The sequence below is a fragment of the Acartia tonsa genome, chromosome 4, assembly GCF_053477335.1.
Source record: "Acartia tonsa isolate MP-2025a chromosome 4, ASM5347733v1, whole genome shotgun sequence".
NCBI lineage: Eukaryota > Metazoa > Arthropoda > Copepoda > Calanoida > Acartiidae > Acartia > Acartia tonsa.
The window spans coordinates 35539732-35554348 of record NC_137263.1 but is presented as its reverse complement, the minus strand read 5'-3'; the positions used below and the strand labels follow the sequence as shown (position 1 = coordinate 35554348).

The 14617-nt window shown below is 32.5% G+C and overlaps 2 protein-coding genes across 2 annotated transcripts in view; one reads left to right on the top strand and one right to left on the bottom strand.

Moving 5' to 3' along the window:
• The window catches only part of Klp98A (kinesin-like protein 98A), a 42398-nt gene extending 38848 nt beyond the window's left edge, over nt 1-3550 (top strand). The window contains exons 20-24 of the mRNA XM_080157831.1: nt 53-238; nt 546-689; nt 828-922; nt 1378-1599; nt 1874-3550. Of these exons, the coding sequence (XP_080013957.1) occupies nt 53-238; nt 546-689; nt 828-922; nt 1378-1599; nt 1874-2096 (870 nt within the window). The 3' untranslated portion in view covers nt 2097-3550. The remainder of the gene's footprint in view (nt 1-52; nt 239-545; nt 690-827; nt 923-1377; nt 1600-1873) is intronic.
• Nucleotides 3551-6700: 3150 nt separating this feature from the next.
• LOC145315447 (uncharacterized) lies at nt 6701-8880 on the bottom strand. Its single transcript, XM_080155429.1, has 3 exons — nt 8871-8880; nt 6845-7768; nt 6701-6759 (listed from the first exon to the last, which is right to left on the bottom strand). Exons 1-3 carry the CDS (start codon nt 8878-8880, stop codon nt 6701-6703), a joined length of 993 nt encoding a protein of 330 aa, XP_080011555.1.
• Nucleotides 8881-14617: the final 5737 nt, after the last annotated feature.

Genomic DNA, 14617 nt, shown 5'->3' with positions numbered 1-14617 from the left:
GTAGAGTAGCTTATTAATTCTTGTCATGCTATGAAATATTATTAATGTTCAGTGGAGTCCTGAGTTGAGTCAGCTGTACCAGGACATCTGCGACCAGAAGGAGGTGATCATGGCCTGTCTGGAGGAAGACAAGTGTGATATAGAGCAGCTCAACTCCGAGATAGCCAAGCTCCAGTCTATGCAGCATAAATACTCACTCCTAGAGTTTGAGTCTACAAAGTCTTTTCTTCTTTCACAGGTTGGTGTACAAAGCTGTATTTCTTAGCTTAGGATATATTTGGAGGCGTTTGTGTCATGTTAGAGACGTCAGAAATGATATTTCAGAACTTTTGGATGAAGACAGCTTGCGGTTTCCCTCTTATCGCACATAGACTATAAATTCTTTTGACGCATTAGTTAGGTTAAGTGAGTGTGAAAGAGACCAACAGGGATAGTAACCTATAAGGATAAATGTCACAGGGATGGAAAATATACTGTATTTAAATTGTAATATTTTAAAAGTATTTTATATAATAAATAGACTAGTTACCATGTAATTATTTTAGAGCGGTGAAGATTTGAGCTTCTTGTCAGACAAGTTCTCTCAAATGATCGAGGCGGAAGTTGACCGACGGCTGGAGGCGGAGGCCGCCATTCGGGCGGAGAGGGAGAGACAGGAGAAAGAAATGCTTTTATTAGAGAAAGAACAGGTTTGTTATTAGCTGAATTTATTTTATTATATGTACAAAATACAAAATAAATATTTGAATTTAAAAAAATAGGTTTTTATTATCTTTTTAATGAACCTTTAACTGGAAAGGAAAACTCAATCTGAATCTACCTTTTAGGAGTTAGAAAGACTGAGAATAGCGCATGAGAGAGAAATGTACCTGATTAAGAAAAAACTTAGCAACACCCATGCACCCAATAACACCTTGAACAGGTAAGTTCTTTACTAAGGAGTTAGGAACATAGAATAGCGCTCGACACAGAAATATAAATGATTAAGAAAAAACTTAGCAAAACCCATGCACCCAATAACACCTTGAATAGGTAAGTTTTTTTTTAACCTGAACAGTCTGACCCTTAACTTCAGGATATTTGTAATTTTTTCAAAACATGGAAATGTAAAAGCTTTTAATGGGTCCTGGCCAAGAATTATGCTATTTTCTAAGTTTGGTTAGTAATAATCCTAAAAAAATACCAGCTTCAGGGGAAAAATTCTCATCAATTTAGGTTGCTCACATGGAACTCAGTTCGTTCATCCAGTAGGATGGGGGGGGGGGGGGTGAGGTAAAGGTGGTGGATGGGGGAATTGTTGTTTTAGCCAGCTACAAGTTTCCCTTTATAATAGTGTATGATCAAGTAATATTAAATCCATTATGTTTTTTTTTTCAGAGAGGGACGGATATGTATAACAATACCTCGGTTCTACACTGTCGGCATCGGCAAGACTAGCTATGTGGAATATGAAATTAACATTAAGATAGCCTCCCCGTTGGCCGACAATGACACGACCACCTGCTCGGTTTCGGACCTGTCACCCTCGGAGCTGGAGGAGTATACGCTACACAGGCGATACAGAACTTTCAGAGATCTTCATAGTGCTATGTGTTCCAGGTAAATATAAAGAACTATTTTTCTTTAGATACCTTATGCTAAAAGCTTTCTTTTTGAACAACTTTCAATATAAGTTACACCATGTTAGTATTATTTGGTATTATTTGTGATTTTCATTTTGTTGTTGTTGATATTTTATTAGTTCAAAGACAGGTAAAGACGGGCATAGAATTTTATCAATCTAATTATTCATTCTGCGTCATGACTTTTAGGGCATAATCGACCATAAAGTATAATTGAAAATAAATTTAAAAATTTATATAACCTGTTATAGATATGGTCCAGCCGTGCAATTCCTACAGTTTCCCAGCCGCAAGATATTCGGCTCCAAGAGTGAGTCTGTGAGCACGGAGCGCCAGCGCGAGTTGACCAGCTACCTGAACCGTCTGGTCTCGGTGCTGACCAAGTTGCCAGGTACTCCACTGTACTCGCAACAAACAAGAGAGGCGCTGGAAAGGGTGGCAACTTTCTTTCAAGAACATGATGCTTCTTTTTAGTCAGTTTATACTAATAAGATTAAGCAAGCAAACTTTAGCATTTTATGCTTAAAAATGTAAATATATTGATAGAAAATTATTTATATTAAAACTATATATTTGTACATATTTTATACTCAATATAATGCTATAGTCAAAAGGATCAGAGATCTTAAAATGCATTATTTTTGTATTTTTCCATTAAAATATTGATTATTACTAAGGCAGCTATTTGAAATTGTGAAATAGATAATTAAAGCTGCATTTATGAAATGTACTGGAGGCCTTTTAAAAATAAACTGAGAGATTCTGATTGTGATTATTAATATAATATTATGCAATTTAATCATTTAAATTTTTGTCTATGTGCCAATTTTCATTCATTATATAATTCATTCTGTAATTTTGTATTTTGTCTCCATAATTTTCTACAAAGTCAAATTGTTTTGTGATATTCATAAAATATTTTCATTTTCTTTGACTTAAAATTAAGACAAATGATATCTTATGCAATGGAACATTGATTGATAACCTTCATAATGAGATTAAAAAATAGTTTTGAATTTATATAGCAATATTTTTCTCTTTTATTGTCAAGTTGAAACATTGTACTGCATATTTTGAGAAACAATCTTAATGGAGAAAAACTTTTTTTCGGAATACAAAAATTAAAACTCTTTGAACAATAACATACACCTAAACGTGTAGAATATATAACCCTGATGTATATTAAATGCGTAAAAGTGAATTATCTGGTGATTTTTTTATGAGCTTATTATCAATTTTATTAGAAATATGCACATTTTTGCAATTATTTAAAAATTAAGTAAGATTTGTAGAGTTGCTCTGCTCCCAGAGATTTAAAATATGTATTGTTTTAGTAAAATTAATTTGCAAGGAGCATTTATTGATTTAAAAAATCCAATTGATTTATTTTTTTATAAGCATTTATTTTTTGGCTTATTGTAAAATTGCTTTAGTGAATTAAGTTTTTAATTAGTCTAATTTCACATTTTTTTTAGTATAATTAATGTAAGCACCAAAAGATAGCAAACAAGAAAAGCGTATGGTTAGTTATTTATTTAATACTTAAAATGAAGAAAATGGTTTTGCACTCAACGTTATTTAAGAAATCTTAAATCAAGAAAATTTCTTTTTTGTGTCTTTGTTTGAAACCTACCTACCCTAATGACTTTTGATTGATTATAAAAATTATTTACTTTTTTTGTTCATTGCAATCCCCTACCCCTTGCTTGAAACTACCCTTTAATGACTAAACATGCTTTTTTTGGTAAGATATTAACCAAACCCCGTTATATGACGTTACGTGCCTTCGTAATTAGTTTAAATTATAATTGTGTTATTTTGTTGTGAGCCCCTGTGGAAACCTTTGTAATATCGACCTAAAATCTCATTTTTTAAAATTATTAACATATTGTGACAAAAATTTATTGAATAAACTTATTATACCCATATATTTATTATTTAATTGGTTAGGTATTAAATCAAGAACTTTATAATCAAGACTGCTTTTGTTGGTTTACAGCAGATATAAGGTATAATAACCAACAAGTAAAATCAATCTAAAAACGGAGAGGTCGTCAATTTTACGATGTATGCCCCCCAACGACAGCTGAAAAACACGTATAGGTTTCGTAATTTTTTTTGCGAATTAATTTCGTTATTGGTATAAGCTGGGTTTACAGCAGCTCATACCAATAACGAAATTAATTCGGAAGAAAATCACGAAACCTATACGTGTTTTTCAGCTGTCGTTGGGGGGCAACACATCGTAAAATTGACGACCTCTCCATTTGCCCCCCAAATATTATTTTAGATTTATTTTGCTTGTTGGTTATACCTTATTCCTGGGTTTACAGTCTCAGATTGTTAAGCCACGATTAGTTTTTACAAAGGAAGAGTGTTTAATCTTTTCCACAAATAATATCTTCAGGGGTGATTTTGTTCATGATAATTGGGGGTTAGGGGGGTGGGGGTGAATTGTTTAGTCATAACCGTCCAAATAAAGGCGAAACAGCTATTCTTAAATATCTGGAGTATGTCAAGAATCTTTCTTTATACACAATCCTTCAATTACAAACAGTAAACTATACAGTTAAAGATTTTGTCGTCTTCTATTATATGGGTTTTTAATCATGACGTTGAAAATAATTGATAAGGAAAAATTTTAAATTTAGTTTGCTAACATAGGCGTAACCTATTGGTCAGTTTATATATTCTTTCTTCCATTTTTCTGTTTTACAGTTTACTGTTCGTTGAATAATTGATGATGATGCCTGAATATGTAAAATATTATTATTGAGTAAAGACTAGAAGCTAAATTAGTTATCAATAGAAATTTGGAAAAAAATATGTTCTACAAAAAAAGATGCAAGGGGCACTTGAGGTGGTTGGGGTTGAATTCGACCTCCTCATTTTTTTGGCTGTAAAAAGGAAAAGTAAAATCTCCCCCTAATTCTTTTATAAACCTTCTCAGAACCCATGCAAAGCTACAGGAGAACCAAATCGGTTCATCGGTTAGCGAGATCCTTCGGTAAAGACAGAAAGAGATCATGTTCAGCCTCCATCAATAACGAAATTAATTCGCAAAAAATCACGAAACCTATACGTGTTTTTCAGCTGTCGTTGGGGGGCATACAACGTAAAATTGACGACCTCTCCGTTTGCCCCCCAAACATTATTTTAGATTTATTTCACTTGTTGGTTATACCTTATATAATAATATATTTTAATTAAGGATAGGGCATATCGCAGCGTGGCCACATTTTTCAGTATACTGAAAATATTCAGTATTCTTCAGTATTTGGAAATTGGGGGTTCAGTATTTTCAGTAAATACTGAATATTCAGTATTTGAAAATTTTATTCAGTATTTTTCAGTTTTTGGAAATTTTCATGATTCAGTATTTTCATTATTTCTTAAATTCCAAAAATTTTTGCATAAATAAGATGTTTTTTCAAGTAGTTGATGTCAGATTTTTTTCGGCGCTTCGCGCCTCACTTTACTTTCCTTTAAATTACCCTATAACTTTGTACATTAATTTTGCTTTTTTATGGTAATATATTTTTTTTTTCAATTTTATCTCAAATATAAATTTTTTAGGTATTTGAGATGCTTTTAAACAGTATTTTTTTTTAGATATTTTTTTTGTCTATTAATAGAATGAATAATCTAAGGTGAGTACTTTGCATGATTACTGAAGGTAAAGCTTTTTAGCATGCTATTAACCATAGCGTCCAAGATGGGGGGGGGGGGGGGGTAATGGGGCGATTACCCCCCATTTAAAATTTACCTCTACTCTGGGGGTGCCGTAGTTAGGAGGGGGTATTTACCCCCCCAAACAATTTTGGGGAGGTAAATACCCCCCCCTCAAAACAAAAAAAAAATCTCTAATAAAAAAAATTTTTAATTTACTTAATTTTAATTAGTTAATGAATATTTATAAAAATTTAGATTACCTGTACCTGTACCAGCTCTTCATTCCACCTGGGAACATAAGGCTGCAACAAGGGCTCTCCATCCATTTCTATTCTGTGCCTCTGTCTCTACTTCATCCAAGGTTAGGTTAGCTTTTTGAAGATCAGCTTCTATAGTCCTTCTCCACGTTCCTTTTGGCTTTCCCCTTTTCCTCTGTCCTTCTGGTACCCATTTAAAGGTTTGTTTAGTAAGCCTTCTATTGCTCATGCGTAATACATGTCCAAGCCAAGAAAGACGTTTTTTCTTTATTTGTAATGACATTGCTTCACTATTTGTTCTTTTGTGTAAATTTTTATTAGATATTCTCTCAGGCCAATATATTCTACATATTCTTCGTAGACATGTATTATGAAATGCATCTAGTTTCTTGAAATTTTGTACATTTTCTCTCCAACATTCAGAACCATACATTAGTATTGATTTAACATTACTATTGTATATTCTAATTTTGGTTCTCTCGCTGTATTTATTGGATTTCCAAACTGGTTTTAAGATAGCAAAAGTTGCACTTGCTTTATTAATTCTTGATTTAATATCTGCTGCTGCGCCCTCCTTTGGGTTTATAATACTACCCAGGTATGTAAATTCTTCAACTACTTCAATTGTATTATTGTCAACAATAATAGGTGCTACAGCATTGTCATTTGATATGTACATGGCTTTAGTTTTGTCAGCATTAATAATCAAACCTGTCTGTTCAGCAAAATTTGATAGTCTGCTGGTTTTGTTTTGTAAATTAGTTATGCAATCTGCAAGAATTGCAAGATCATCAGCAAAATCAAGGTCATCAACATTTGCTGCATGCCATCTAAGACCGTTGCTTCCTTCATTGGTTTGTCTCATTACCCAGTCAATAACAATAAGAAAGAGTATGGGTGAGATAATACACCCTTGTCGAACTCCTGTTTGCACCTCAAACCAATCAGATAATTGTGTATTGAGATTCACACAACACTCAAATTTGTTGTAGAACAATTTTATCAAATTTACAATTTTTGCAGGAATTCCATAGTTTCTGAGAATTCTCCAAATGGCTACTCTACATATAGAGTCAAAAGCCTTTTTGAAATCTACAAAATTGATGAATAAAGGTTTTTGCCATTCTGAAGCTTGTTCTATAATATCTCTTAGAGCAAAAATTTGGTCAATACAACCTCTTGACTTTCTAAATCCAGCTTGTTCTTCTCTTAGTAATAAGTCAATTTCATCTTCAATTCGAAATAAAAGTATTTTACAGAAAACTTTGCTTGCAATGGACAAAAGAGTTATACCTCTCCAGTTGTCACAATTGCTTAAATCACCTTTTTTAGGAAGCTTTGTTATAACACCTTTGCACCAATCTTCAGGTATAGTTTCTTCCATCCAAATAGCGCGAAATAGATCAGATAAGTATTTGGTGGAAGTATCCAAGTCTGCTTTTAAAATTTCAGCTTGAATAAGATCGATTCCTGGTGATTTATTAGATTTTAAAGATTCAATAGCTCTTCTGACTTCTGCATATGTTGGAGCATCAACATTTATATCTAAGTCATTGTCTGCACTTTCAGGATCAGCTATGGTTAGTGGTTCAGGTCTATTCAGAACTTCTTTGAAATGCTCTACCCATCTATCAGCTTTTTCACGTTCTGTGGTGAGTATTTGACCTTGTTTATTTTTAAGTGTATTAGAAGATGCTGGTTTCTTTCCAGCTAGGAGCTTGGTAATTCTATAAAGTTCTCTTGAATCACCATGAATGGCAGCTGTTTCTGCCTTACCAGCAAGATCTTCAATGTAATCACGCTTATCTTTTCTGGCACTCCTTTTGACTTTTCTATCCTGTTCACTATATTCTGCTTTTAGTTCTTCTTTTGTATCAGGTGAATTTGTTCCCAACATCTTAGTTTTAATTTTCTTTCTTTCATCAATCTTTGACCATGTCTCATTGGAAATCCATGGCTTAGATTTGTTCTTTTTGAAACCAAGAACATTTTCAGATGTTTTTTGAAAAGCTAATTTGAAATTGTTCCACTTTCCTTCAACAGAATTATCTTCTTCTGTTTGAGATTCTTCTTCATTCTCAAGAATTTGAAAGCGGTTTCTCAGCTCTAATTTGAATTGCTGTTTAATGTCATTATTCTTTAGTTTATTTGTATCGTACTTTCTCCTTGTTGGATTAGCAGGATTTTCCGACTTTCTCAATTTAAGTTTGAGAGTTCCTACAAGGAGGTAGTGGTCACTGTGGACATCAGCACCTCTGTAGACACGTACATCTTTAGATTACCCCCTCCCAAAATTTTACCCCGGGGATACATTTTGGGGAGGGGATAAACTAAATTTACCCCTGCCAACAGATTTCATGGGGAGTATTTACCCCCCCCCCCCCCAAGCAAATTTTACCCCCGGGGTAAAAATTTTGGGGGGGTAAAAACAAATTTCAGCGCGCTTCGCGCGCCTTTTTACCCCCCACTAATACGAATTATCCCCCCTCCCTTAAAATTTTTTATCCCCCCCCCAAAATAAAAAGCTTGGACGTCTATGCTGAACTCAACTAAAAAATATTAAAGTTTTGTAATAATTTAAAATATTTATCAGTCATTTTCTGCTTAATTGGTGCAAGAAAATCTAAGAGGCAAAAGATCTTTAAAATATCCCCCTAATAATGATGCTATGATATATGAAATTTTGAAATGAGGAATCATATAAAAAAATACTTATTCAGTATTTGTATTTTTTTGTTCAGTATTTTAGTATTTTTTCTTATTTTAGGATTCAGTATTTTCAGTATTTCCTTTTTTTTCTTCAGTATCAGTATTTTTTTGGTTGTGGCCACACATGATATGTATAGAAATATTCTGATAAATTTTGCTCTTGATTTATTTTGTAATATTCATATTTAAATCTTTTTCTTTCCCCTTTGGTTGTCAATTTTCTATGAATATTTCACACTCTGTTTCTTAATTCAATCAAGACAAGAGATGAATAACAGGGAGGGAGAGGACTTTGGATTGCAAATTATACTGAATCCCGAAGTTTTATAAAAATCTTCTCTCGTTGGGAATTTTTTTAAAATCTTGATTTTTTGGTTCAAATTATTTTTGGGGTAACTTTGTTAATTATCATTGGGGATGTATATAAATTTATCGTCAATTGTCTTATCCCTCAAGATTCCATTTCGGTTTCTTTTGATGCCATTTCAAATTGACTTGAATATGTTAATGGACGGCGTGATCTCTAATTCACTGGATTTACCATTTTGATTTTTAAGTTAGATATGTTCCAGGTATGATTGCTGTGAAGATCTCAACTTCTCCAACTCACCTTTTCTCATTCCTCCAACTTTTTTCGCCCCTAATATTCTATTATCTCTCTCTCTCTCTCTCACTCTCTCTTCCTCTCTCTCTCTCTTGGTTTTCTATTTCTCTCTTTTTTATGAGATAGATTTTACTCCATGACCCAGCCATCGGTGTTTCTTTTAAATGTACCGATGAAGTTATTGTTTAAAAGAGCTATTTTACTTTGCTTTCCCCCCCAAACATTCGTAGTTATCTTTTATGACAATATCATTTCAACTGAAAGGGGACTACATTAAACAAGGCTTATTTTGATAATTTAATAACTATTTAATGATTTGTTTATTTTATGCAGAAATGCTGCTTTCCATCTCCCGGCAAGTCAGTTCGTGGGATTATGCCGCTAAGATTTCGCAGTTCCTGGATCTTAAAACCAAGCACAACAGAATTTTTTTTGAACTGGGATAACATTTGAACTTTAAAATTGTAATTTTGTATACACACTTCTATAGGCAAGCTAGCTCAAACATCACGAAGTGGAAGTTGAAATTTTCAAATACGCGGAACAAAATTCAACTACTGGCTTTCTGGCGTAAGGAGCAGAATCGAGTTATATTCAGATGCGTATACAGGGATTGCATCCAAGTGCGGTTTTATGTGACTGATCGGGCAGCCATTTGGGATTCAACTTTAGGTATTATTTAGGATTTAGGCTGTTAGGCTTTATTCCTCAGTTGAATCATATTGAGAGGTGTACGTACACTGGGATGGCATCGAAGTTTGGTTGTCTGTGACTGATCGGACAGCCATTCAGGGTTGAATTTTAGGTATTCTTTCAGAGAGAGTGGTAGAATTCCAAAGCATAGATAAGTTCTAAGTTGGGTTGGGTTGGGTAAGGTGATTTCAAATAAAGGGCTTAACAAGCACTGAATCCCCCTTATTTTGAGATGAATTAAAAATTGGGGATGTGGGGTTCTCCTTTGCCTAACAGCTGCGGGTTCTCTACCTAAAATAACCTAACCTGACCTGAAGTAATAAGTAAACAAACGACAAACTAGACCTTCTCCTTTCTTATTCATAAGTTATTCTAAAAATAAGGGGGGGGGGGGGTGAGGAGTTATTCATGTTCAACAAGGCAATTTGAGGGAATACACCAGGTATTAATATTATAGCAAATTATTGATTTTAAAATGTTGTTTAGACCCTGTGGGCTGTTTTATTCTGCTATTGTTTAGAAAAGATGTCAAATTAATAATTTAAAACAATAGAGTTAATTTAGCTTTTTTTTTAATAAAGTTGAACAAATACAAATTGGTTTTTAAAAGAATCTTTGAAAAACATGAACTATATAATATAACCAATTATTTACTAAACTATAATTGAGTTACTTTAAAATAATTTTTTTTCAGGGGAATCGCCACAACAAATTTTAAAGGCCTATCTAAAATAGCAGCTGAGATAATAATCTTTCACTAATAATGAAGACGGACGGATAATATTATTAATTTTGTTAGACAGACTGACATAGTGAGTTATAGAGAATCATTTCTTCTAGTAATAATCCTTACAATCACCTTTATAAATATAATTTTAAAACCAAGGTACAACCAGGGGATATATGGGGGGAGTTATGAAAAGGGAAATAAAGAAGAGGGCCTTTTCTACTAGGCATTTCTACTCAGGGATAAGATAAAGACAATGGACGAATATTTATCTTCTTCTAAATTTTAAAATGTAAAAATACAGCTTTGATAAAAGATAATTAAAGGCTGGAAAAATGGAGTTGTATATTAATTGACCGCCATTGCCCTTCACCGCCATTGCCCCCCCTCCTCCCTGAATTTACACAGAGAAATATAAAGGAGGAGAAAATATGTGCTTGCGTTACAACAAATATTATTAGGGATGGTCAGTTATAGTTGGCCCATTATCTTTAGGAAGCTTTCATAGATAAAAGACATTTTAGTGCTTATAGAGAACTTAAGAGACAGAGAAAAACAAACCTCATTGGTGCTAGAATGCTTCTTAGTTAGTTATCTAAAAGGATATAACATTTTTTGCATACTCTAAATTTAATAATAATAAGAGGGTACCCCCTTAGAGGCATCAAAGAGCACTTGAGGACACCGTCCCATTTTTTAAACGAAAATTTTTTATCTAGGGGCGATTTTTTCGGGGCGAAGGTAGTAGTACCCAACACATAAATAGTTTTAAACCTTCCTAGGACCTATCAGAAGCTTTACTGTAAGCAGAACCAAATTAGTTCAGCGGCTAGAGAGATTCTTAGGTACAGACACATAAACATAGATCCTGTTACTTTATTATAAGGATTTATTTTGTAAGCATAAAATGTAAACAGTTTAATGGAAGATAAAATTTCTCTTATTTTGATTTTGTTTGTTTTGTTTACATGTTCCCAAAATAATCTTCCATAGATTATCATGCAAAATTGTACTTGACCAATTTTGCAAATTTTTTCACCATTGTATAAACACCAAGAGGTATGAATGGTTCAAGATGTGTGTGTGTGTGTGTGTGTTTGAGTGCTAGGTAGGTTTTTTTTTGTCAGACAAAAGTGGGTAACTTAAACTTCAGAGAGGGGTGGGGGTGAGGGGGGCTGATGGAAGATTTCCCGCCACCAAAACTGGAAGGCCGTAATTCCGAGAGCAAAAATATGGAGCAGCAGCAGAATTTGCAGACAAGAGATGTTTTGGGGGACATTTTGGGGGGTGGGATTTACAAAGGGAGGGGAGTAGATGATCTTGGTAAAGGGGTAGATGGAAAAAAAAGGGGTATGGTTAAGAAGGATTTCGGCCTCTTTTCAGTTATAACATATCTCATAGCAGAGAAGTGAAAATAGAATAGTTTTAATTTATCCATTAATCAATTTTTTATCTACAATTTTTTACTCGCAGGTTAAATAGAACATTTACCATTTTATTTTCCCTTTTTACATAAAAATAATATTATTTTATAGCATGTTGCCAATTTTGTTTATACCAATCTAATAAAAAAAGTATTTATTTATCTTACTTAATAAGAAAAAATATATATATTTGATGAGTACATTTTTAACAGCTGATTAGCAACAAATAGAAAATAATTAGACTTACAAAAAAGGATTATACATATACTTTTATTACATTTTTTACTTTTTTTTTATAGAAACAAAAATTTATTTTCATAATTAATTGGGCATTAAAATGTTTAAAGCTGAAAAATTTTAATGTACCGTATTAGATAGCTCTGTTGTTTACTTTAGGCATGATAGAATCGTTCTAACCATTTCAAACTTTTAATGAAAATTTCTTTATAAGTCAGGTTTCATCTGCAACATTATTATTAACAGAAAGTCCGTAAGTTCATTTTAACATTCTATTTTTTATTTTTTTCTCACCAAAAATATATTTGAAATTATTGAAAAACGAATCCTAGTACGACATGGATTTTAATTGATAAGCGTAGCATCCCTTCAATTACATCTGCGAATATAAGTAAGTCCCTACGAATACCTTAAAAAATTCAATCTTCTGTTATTTGAATTCTAGATCCTTTCTTTTAATTGTATCAATCCTGTTGTTGTCTGAAGCTTTAGATCTCAGTAACTACTGAACTGAGTGGTTTCTCTATTTTAGGTAAGCTTCAAATAGGTTCCGTGATAGTTTTAGGCTATATTTTTAGATTTAAGTCCTTGGATGGGTGTAAGCTTTTTTTCTAGCCCCTTTAAATAAAGAGCCCTTAGATGCTAAAGGGCACAGCCTCTAATAAAACTTATTTAGCTTAAAATAAGGTAAACTGAAGAAAAATTGTAGATTAGTTATTCTATATATATTTTATTCTGTATTAGTATTTTGTATTCATTCTAAGATCCTTTGTTTAAAAATTGAAACAATGGCATTCAGTTTAAACAAGCATTTAAACTATTAAGAATAAAACAGAATGCTTGGTTTAGATTTTACAATTACAGCAAAGCATTTCTATCATTATTATATGTTCGCTAGTTTGCCACTTATTAGCCAACCTTAAAAAACCTTCATGTATAGCTGCTATTATAGCACAACTCGTTAAATTCGAAATTTTAGAAGATATTACTTTTGGGAGTTATCATTATTTTATTTAAAAATTAATATTTTTTTCTAGCTACAATATTTTTATAAATGAACAAAAGATAACTAAAAGACCAATACAGAGTGTTTAGTTAAAGAAATGGCCATGATTGATATCGTGCTCAGACACAAGCGGATATGCCCCTAGCATAAAGGTGTTCTCCTTTAGAAGGGGAGAGGTTTAGGGGGTACCCGGTAAATTTGCTTTAAAATGAGATAAAAGAGAAGGGGGTGTGGGGAAATTAAATTCTGTTTTTGTCCATATCTTTTAAAGTTTTTACTTATCTTACCTTAAAACCAATAGTAGATTTACAAGAAAATTGTAAAGTGAGCGGTCGAGCCTTTAACGCTATCATATGGGACATTAATCAACATACACGAAAAAATTCATACTTTATTTTGCAGAATCTGTTTTGCACAAAAAATGAAAATATTATGTACAGTTCATAAATAAATAATTATCAATTAATGTAGAATATACGTTAATACTATGACAGGAGATTAATTAATTTAGCTTGCTAACATGGAACTAGTTTATTGGTCAGTTTATTCATCAAGTATGAGAGAAGAGGATGGGGTGAAGGTTGTGGAAATGGGGTATCGTCATTATAGCTCGCTGCAAGTTTGACTTTATTAGAGAACATGAAAATCTGATGTATAATATATCCTTTTAATTTCATACTGGATTATCAAACGCTTTGCTAAGTTCAAACTGATTATAATTGTAATATGGACAATGAAACATTTAATATCTATGGTTTTTTTTATTTTTAACTTAAAAACGTTTTTATATGATTTCATTAAGGTTAACGTGGATCAACCTACATCTAAAATGTTTAAGAACAAAGCTTTTCTATAATTAGAGTTGGTCCGTACGTAACAGTTGGCTCTTTTTGTTATTTTAGGCATGTTGGAATTGTCCTATCGATTTCAAACTTTGCATGATGATTCGATTCCTGATATAATTATCCTATTTGTCTGATTTTTCAAACATTGATTCCTAGGAAAACAAGGCACAATATTTTAAGCGAAGCATCTCTTTAATCAAGTCCTAAAAATGTAAGTATGTATAAAAGTATTCTTTATTTACACAATTTTGCAACAAATCTAAATACAATTTTGTTTAGACTTAATAATGTTCGTTTGTCTTACCGTCTGATTTTAAAGCTTCGCCATTGGTGGAGTTGGGTAGGTTTTTTTTCTAAATTTTCCTTTGTGACAATATTATAAAAAATGTTTGTTACAAGTATCAAGTACATGTATTAGATCTAATATTTCATGTTGAAAATGTATTTGAAGCTAAATTTATTTTGCATAATTCTAAAACTCATTCCTCAGAGTTTAATCTAAATTCAACGAAAATTCAACTTAAATTTTTTTTTTTTTAGATGCGAAGCATCTCTATAACTCCTCCTTTCTTCCATAGTGTACATGATCCAGATGGTTATGATTATATAAAAGGAACAGGATTGCTGTCTGTGTGTCTGTTTGTACCGTACCGCCATAGAGAAAATAATAAAAGAGAGAAATCGAGGTATTTGAAGGACTAAAATAGGCAGTGGGCCTAGAGGCCTATATTGAGCAATTGCCGCGCTGAATTTTTAATGTTATTCCACCACTTTTCAAAATGGGAATATCTTAAAATTGAATATAATTTCAAGACAATTAT